Source organism: Pseudorasbora parva, chromosome 4, assembly GCF_024679245.1.
Source record: "Pseudorasbora parva isolate DD20220531a chromosome 4, ASM2467924v1, whole genome shotgun sequence".
Lineage (NCBI taxonomy): Eukaryota > Metazoa > Chordata > Actinopteri > Cypriniformes > Gobionidae > Pseudorasbora > Pseudorasbora parva.
This window is the reverse complement of record NC_090175.1, coordinates 32,898,025-32,906,553: the sequence shown is the minus strand read 5'-3', so window position 1 is coordinate 32,906,553 and position 8,529 is coordinate 32,898,025. Positions and strand designations below refer to the sequence as shown.

Genomic DNA, 8,529 nt, shown 5'->3' with positions numbered 1-8,529 from the left:
GTATATCACGTTTTTCTTCGGCACGAAAAAGTTTGTGAAACCGTCTCTGACGGAGCTGTATATCAGTTTCTGTTCCGCGGTTAATGTTAGCCCTTTTAACACATCATCCGCCTCGTCCCCCATGCAATAAATTAGCGTGTTCACCTGATTAGCGTCTGATGACTTATCCAGATCGCTAGCCACTCTGAAGCGCTCAAACCGTCTTATCCACTTTTCCCAGTCTTGTGGCTTAGCAAAGTCGAATGATTCTGGCGGATTTATTGAGAACATTGCCGATGCTTTCGCAGGAAGCTGTGGAGGGTCGTTCTGTTCAGCTTGCTGTCCCCGTTGTGCTTGCGACATGCTTGCTTTTTTCCCTTCTTTTCACGCTCCCCCTCTTCTCATATAATATCCGCTATCCATTCATCTGTTTTGCACCACTTCTGACACCATGTCGTGTTGGGTTCTTGATAAAAGCAATAAAGACGCAGCAGCTCGTGTTTACATGGCTTAACACTCTTTTATTCACTCCCCAACTCCCCCGCTATCTTGATAGGAAGCCTCTCTCTCGCCCCCTAGCGCCCAGGCATGTAACATTATTATAGATCACACCACAGACTCAGCCTTCGAAATTTCACGAAATGAGACACAGTTTCAAACCAAGGGGGTAATCTAGCACTCAGAAAGCGTTCCACCCATAGGGGCGGCCATTGCTAACCAAGCCATCACCTGCTGTTGCATCCCATTGACTCCCATTCATTTTTGAGTCACTTTGACAGTGAATAACTTTACATCTGAGGTATTTAAAGACTCCATTTGTCCATTGTTTATTTATAAAGGAATACGACAATGCATAAAAGGCTCCATTACCTTGTATCTTACACTATCGCCCCGTAGAAGCTGTTTTTGTAAAAATAGGCTAACGATTGCGTCATAACCAACGCGACTCTGTCGCACAGTTGAGAAATCACCGTATAGACAGGAAGCAATCTTTTACTGTCTATGAGACAGTCGGGGGGATGTGAAGACATAAAGTCCGATAAAGTCAAGGGAGAAGAATGGGGAGAAGCCCATAGTGAGCCAAAAGCAACAGGAGAAAATATTTAAACAACGTGATTCAGATTTCACTTTCCACAACTACTAGAAGACTTACAACTGTCAGACAGGTTGCTTTCGTCACATCTACGTCGTCAAGCTCAGTCTGAGCCTACGCAGTGCGCTCAGCCATCAGGAAGTGAGTGCCTGTAGTTGACCTCATTTTCTGCCGTTGACGTCTATGGGAACACTCTGTCCATTTCTTTTACTGTCTATGGTCTAGTCTATGGGGAAGCACCATAGGGAAGCACTCAGTAAAAGAAACGTGCGGAAACGCACATGCATCTTGTTCTTGTATCTTTTATTTGATTGTGGTTCACATACTATGTGCATACTGCCATCTGCTGGGATGTTCTGCAATCATTGCCATGGAGAAATCCATTTCAATTTAATAAATCTAAATACAAATGTTTACTGTCATAAGGAATGCAATCATAATATGTGTGGTGTATGTGTAGACTCATAATCAACACTTTACAAGTTCACACTTGCATACAATTATAGAGTAAAGGTTATGTATATCTGGCGTGCTGTCTGAAGGGAGGGTTTCAAGCTCGGAATTTGGCCCGAACCCAGAGTAGCCTACTCCCCCATACCAGGTTGGGATATAATGGTTAGAAGAGAGAAGATGGGGTGGTGGGATGCTGGAAAACTATAATGGAACAGAGGTAAGCCTGCTAAATATAGGCTATCTATAATAGCCTATAGGTTAACTGAATGTGCTCTTCCCATGTTAATTATCTGAACAAATTATCTGAATTTAAATGTAGATAAATCACATGTCATAATGTCACAAGAAAATTTCAAATGAATAGGCTAATATAACTTAAAATATATTTAATTTCAAATGAAAGCAATTTGCAACTCAGCTTTATTGAACCTATCTCAAGCATTTGTCTCAATGTCTTTTTCATTTTTATAATGTATTTCTAAGATGTGTAGCCTTCTAACTTTTTGCTTGCATTTCAACACTGTTTGATTTCTATGCACACTAATTATGCACAACTATACTGTCAGTATAAAGGAACTATAGATCCATGCATTTATTTTCATACAAACCTGCCTTATCCTGTGGCTCCCTCTAGGGGACATATTATAGCATTCCTCTTTAATTTAATATGGAGTTAAGAATGTGCTGTTAACCTCTGAGCATCAAATCCATAAAACTAAGCATGTTTTAGGCAAACATGACTTGTTCTCAATGTATAGGCTATACAAAGTTTTGAGAAGTTTGGACTTTGTGCACACAAGATATAGGCAAGTCAATGGTCCATACCAGAAAACAACAACAACAACAACAATTTTATCTGCTATTGGCTATTTGAGTATTTCACAAAGCATTGTAGCGCTAAAGTCAGCTCCTAAATTTGTGAAATGTCAGGAATAGTTTAAGATTGTGGCCAAAACTGGTACTGCAATCACTTTCAAATGACTGCAGAGCGGTGTACCCCCCTCCCCGGATGCCGAATCACTACTGACTTCGCAATAGGTGGACAGTGGAGCTTCAGGCCAAAACATCAACATCAGTTGAGGGCTGCAACAACAGCTTTTAAATGACAATATCCTGGCCAGACTACTGTTGCCAGTGATATAAGTATTTGAAAATAACATGAATTATTAATATCTAGTGACATATCAGGGCATTTTATGATTAATTGAAATACATTTCTTTTATACAGTTCCTTTAAGTCACTAAGAAAAAAATCAAAAACAATCCTAATTGATGTTTCCGCAATCCGCCTCAGCAATCCGCCCAAAGACACTGTACACAATTGAGGAGATAGGTAGCCTTGCGTGCTGAACCTTTTCTTCATGTTTGATTTATAGATTTTAATTAATGATAAAATGCCAAAAATTAATATTTAATAAATAAATAAAAAAATTACACAAATGTTCGAATAGAGTAAAATAATATAAATATATTTGCTGCACTGTCTGAAGGTGTCAGGGTTCTGTCACTTTGGTCTAGTTTTTTTTTGGGGTTATGTGACACAGCCCTGACAATCCAGTATTGTTTGTCTTGTGTGATCGCACAGCATTGTCCTTGTGAGTTTTCTGTGAATATAATGTGTGGGGCATGGTATACGGATCCCAGCACTTCGATCTAGTTGGGTTTCAGATTTGTGTTGGGATTCGGACATTCTTGCTCCTCGTGTTTTGTCTTCTGTTGTGAGGGCAACCTGCCCAGGTTAGCAGCTAACCAGCTAGCAGTTTTGGGCCCTATGAAAGAGCTTGGCCCCCATCGTACCCAAACATACAGGCCAACCTATAGCGATCCAAAATTGTTGTCAGCCATTTAATTATATATACACTACTCAAACAAAAGTTTGAGTACGGTATGATTTTTTAAACTGTTTTTAAAGAAGTCTCTTCTGCTCACCAATGCTGCATTTATGTTATTAAAATACAAAAAACAAAAACAAAAAAAAAGCTGTAATATTATGCAATATTATTCAAATGTAAAATAACTTCTCTATGTAAATATATAGTAAAGTCAAGTGTAATTTATTCCTGTGATCAAAGCTGAATTTATTATCCTTACTCCAGTCTTCAGTGTCACATGATCATTCACTAATCATTCTCATATGAGGATTCACTGCTCAAGAAGCATTAATGATTATTATTATTGTTTAAAGCAGTTGTGTAAAACATTTTTTTTAGGATTATTTGATGAATATAAACTTAACATAATATAAAAAAATAATACATAATTAATTCAGCATGGATGCATTAAATTGTTCAAGTGACAGAACTTTCTATTCATTAAATAATCAAAAATGTTTGTTGATCATCAAATCCTCATTTTAGAATGATTTCTGGAGAATTATGTGTCTCTTGAGACTGGAGTAATGAGGATAAATTCAGCTTTGATCAATGGAATAAAGTATATATTTTTAAATGTATTAAAAAAATTACATTGTAAAAATATTACTCAATAATACTGTTTTTGCTGTATTTTAGTTTAGCTAACTTACACATCTCATCTTGCACTTTGTGACTGTTACACTGTAAAAAAAAATTGTTGGTTTTTGTTGGTTTATCTTAAAAAAGTAAGGAACCTGGTTGCCTTAAAATTTTTAGTTTATTGAAATTCAAATTTTTAGTTGATACAATAAAGGTAATTTGTTTAATAAATAGAAACTCAAAATATTATTGTATCTGAACCACATTTTTAAATTTTTTAATAAATCATGAAAATAGCACTATTAAGCGCTTTGGGTGTCTAGAAAAGCGCTATATAAATGTAATGAATTATTATTAATTAATTATTTGTTATGTTGCACTGCGTCATCAGAAATAAAACACACACAATAACCTAATATGCTTACAAAATCTTTTAATAATATTTTAATAAAGGTTGTCAAATCTCACATTTTTTTCATTGTATTAACTCATTTTTTAATTTTTTATTTAATATAACGATTACATTTAACTTCATAAATGAGCTAATGAGCTCTTGTGATGAGAGCTGAGGAAATCGCGACCACATTCGCGGCATACATTCACAACGCGTGTTGTAATCATTTGATTATACTACAGGGTTTCTACTGATACAACGCCATATGCTAATTGATGAAGTAGCCCTTTAACTGTTTATAAAACATAATTTTCGCTTGGATCCTGCAATCTCTCGAGATGCATACATGTAAGAATGAGGATGCCACTTAGCTGAAAATATACTAGTTTAATTATTTAGACTTGGCCTAATATTTAAAAATTTAATATGACAACAGTCTAATTTCAAAATTTGATTTGAAAATGGTAACATGATACCTCGTTCTACAAAATTTCTATAAATAAATCAGTGGGTGCGTTTACATGCACGTTCTTAAGCTGATTATGCCCAATAAGCCGACAATGAACATGGTCATGTAAACGCGGTAACCCGTTTTCTTTTATCGGAGTAATGTCATAAACAGCGTAAGAATAAACCGGTCGGAACAGATAGGTTTTTGCCTCTTACCTCGATTTCGCACTGCATATAAACGCATTAACCTGCTTTCTGTCGGCTTATTGAAGTGCGCATGTGTGATAGGTAACAAAAACGCAAACTTACAGCAGATTTAAACACATCCAGACCGAGCGAGCTAGCATTTTGCATGAAATAAGGACATATATCACAAACGCAGACTCGTTTAAGACCCAGACAATTGTAAAGAGGTGTTATTTTTTCTCATGCAGCAGAAGTAGAAGAGGTTCAGTCAGAACGCTGCATAACTGCATAAGGGATAATATGAGCTGTAAATCTCCCGCTGACACGGTGCACGCTTTATTTAACATCACACTGACGTAACATTTGAAAAACTCATAGTCAGATATACGTACATTATTATTTTTGACAGCACTACAAGGAAATAACCCGGTTTATAAATAGTCATGTAAACGCGGTTTACTTGCGTTGTCCGTTTACTGGTTTGCATGTAAACGGGGAAAACTGGTTATTTCAATAAATTCAAATAAGCTGATTTAAAATAAAATAATGCAATAAAATTTGATTTGGCTTTACAGGAGAAAAGTTATCAGCTTATTTTAATTTATCATATAGCGACAATGTTGGCAGATCAGTATTATAGTGTATATAATTAAATAAGACCTAATTAATTAATTTTATTTAGATATTTAGTTGAATAACTTGTCCCCAACTGAGCAAGCCAAGCCAAAGATGACAGTGGCAAGGAATCAAAACTCCACCAGGGCCTGATGGAGAAAAATAAACCTTGGGAGAAACCAGGCTCAGTCGGGGTGCCAGTTCTCCTCTGGCCAATTAACAAACAGTGTATTATTATTATTCTGGCAACCTTACAGGTCAGAAATCATATTAGATCATAATATTCGAAATGTCTGGGTATCATGCTAGAGATGGGTTTATTGAGGATGGCGTGTCGATTACACAAGAATATGAATATTTCTTCTTCTCGAGTTTTTGAGGTAAAAATTGCACATGAACGCCCTCTGATGTCGTGTTTACCACTGGGAAGTTCGGAAATAATTTCACAACAATTTAATTGTCTTGTCGTTAAAGTAGTACATATTTACATAAATTAATAATCATTTGAAGCATATTGTGTATTTTAAACACATCGAAACTCGCATTTTGACCATCATTCCCTAGTTGACCATCATTCCAGAATAGTGAGCAAGCTGACTATCTAGATAGTGTGGTAAAAGTAGCTATACAATAGGATCAGGTAGCTGAAAACTATTGCCATTTTAGTCTTTAAGCAGCCTTTATTGTCTTCATTATGCCTTTATTTTGAATGTGATTATAAACAATATTCTTTCATGTTGTGCTGCTATGTTTGCCAGTGATTCTATGAATTTCTGGGACCGGGAAATGACTGAAATCGTTATAGTGTTAAAATAACATTTTCCAAAGACGCACAAAAATATGAACCTGGCGTCCTCCATTCTTGGTTTCAACAAACGGTTCTAGTGACTTCATTCCTGCAAGGAAGTGCAGGGGTATAGTCCAAACCGGCCGTTCGCTGTAGGCTTTGACAGGGAACTTCTGTTAAATAAAATATCTCGCTTGGCATTTATAATTTTACAAGTATTATTTATACTCTAACAGCAACATTTCGCACTAACTAATGTTTGAAAGATGGAATCGCGGAGAACGGGACCTTGAAACCATCCCAATGCAATTCCATTAATGCCAACATAATTTTCAAATCAATTCAAAAGAATGTTGTGATTGATAATATTGAGTAACACTAATAGAGAGATACAACCACAATAAGATGATAAGAGTAAATCATTTGTAACTCTGATGAGAGCAGCCTCAGTACTATGATACAGTCTAAATCCTGACTGGTAATTTTTGATAGAAATGGTAGATTTGAGATTGCCATGTAATTGACTAATTCTTTAGGATCAAGTTGAGTTTTTTTAATAAGTGGTTTAATTATAGCCAACTTAAAAGTTCTTAGTACATTGACTAGTGTCAATGATGAATTAATGAAATTAAGCAGAGGATCTTTGACCTCTGGAAGTATCTCTAGCCAAGTTGGTATAGGGTCAAGCATACATGTTGTTGATTTTAATGATTTAACAAGAAGCCAATACTTCTCCTATACCAGTGAATGAATGTATTTTTTCCTCAGTGACACTACTGGACATTACAAGCACTGTAGAAAATACATTCATTCACTATAGCAGTGAATGAATGTATTTTTTTTTTCTCAGTGACACTGCTGGACATTAATAGCTTTTAATCTAAATCACTACCACACGTTAGCTTTTCGCTAGCCTGGTAGCTTTCCATCCCAGCATCCGGGTCTCCTGTTTTCTGAGTTCTTTAGACAACTGTGGTGAGTTGGATTATTAAAAAGACTCCATCAGACAACTGTGGTAAGTTTTGGATTCATCAACAAATACGGTAAGCCATGTCTTCTTCTCCTGTCATTGTCACTTGCACTGCATGCTACATGTTTAGCATATCTATCTCCGTTGGCAAACAGGGCTTCACATGTGATAAATGTAAGGAATTAATCAGGCTGACGGAGAAGATTTCAGATTTAGAGACACGCATCCAAGCTTTATGTGAGAGTAGTGAGAATGTAACAGCTTTAGATACTGCTTTGGATGCGACTAGCTTAGTGAACACTCATTGTTTGGTTCCGGCTGAGCCCGCGCAGCAGGGCTGGGTGACGATGAGAAAGCATAGTCGCGGATCAAAAAACCACTCTTCCGTTCCGATTAGAACATCAAACAGGTTCTCCCCACTCAGTGACGCACCCACTGAGGATCCTGTTGAAAGTGCCCTAGTTATTGGCGATTCTATAACACGGAACGTGAAAATAGAGACACCAGCCACCATAGTCATATGTTTACCGGGAGCCAGAGCGCCTGACATCAAAGCAAATTTAAAAATGCTGGCTAGAGCTAATCGTAAATTCTCTAAGATTATTATTCACGTTGGCACTAATGATGTTCGACTTCGCCAGTCAGAGATCACCAAAATTAACATTAAAGAGGTGTGTAAACACGCAAGTACGATGTCAAAGGCCGTATTTTTCTCTGGTCCTCTCCCTGCGAAAAGGAGTGATGAAATAGTTAGCAGATTATCATCACTCAATGGCAGGTTGTCTAAGTGGTGTCTGCAAAATAACATAGGTTTCATAGACAATTGGAAAAGTTTTTGGGGCAGACCTGACCTGTTGAAGATAGACAGCATTCATCCCTCCTGGGCTGGTGCTGCTCTTCTCTCTAGTAATTTGGCACATAGTCTTAAAGCTAAACCTTGACGCACTGGGGCCCAGGTCAGGAAGCAGACAAACTGGCTAAACCAACCGTCTGCTAGCTGTCTCACGTCACCAAAGTCAGCTAAATCCCAGCACATAGAGACTCTTTCACCTAGATATTATCATATAGAGACTGTGTCTGTTCCCCGAATTAGTAAATACAAAAAACCATCAAAACCATTCAACAGTAAAAATATAATTGATGTCCAAC

At 37.0% G+C, this 8,529-nt stretch overlaps 1 protein-coding gene across 1 annotated transcript; it reads left to right on the top strand.

Moving 5' to 3' along the window:
* The first annotated feature begins 7,308 nt into the window (after positions 1 to 7,308).
* LOC137073791 (uncharacterized) lies at positions 7,309 to 8,321 on the top strand. Its single transcript, XM_067442496.1, has one exon. It carries the CDS (start codon positions 7,461 to 7,463, stop codon positions 8,319 to 8,321), a length of 861 nt encoding a protein of 286 aa, XP_067298597.1. The 5' UTR covers positions 7,309 to 7,460.
* Positions 8,322 to 8,529: the final 208 nt, after the last annotated feature.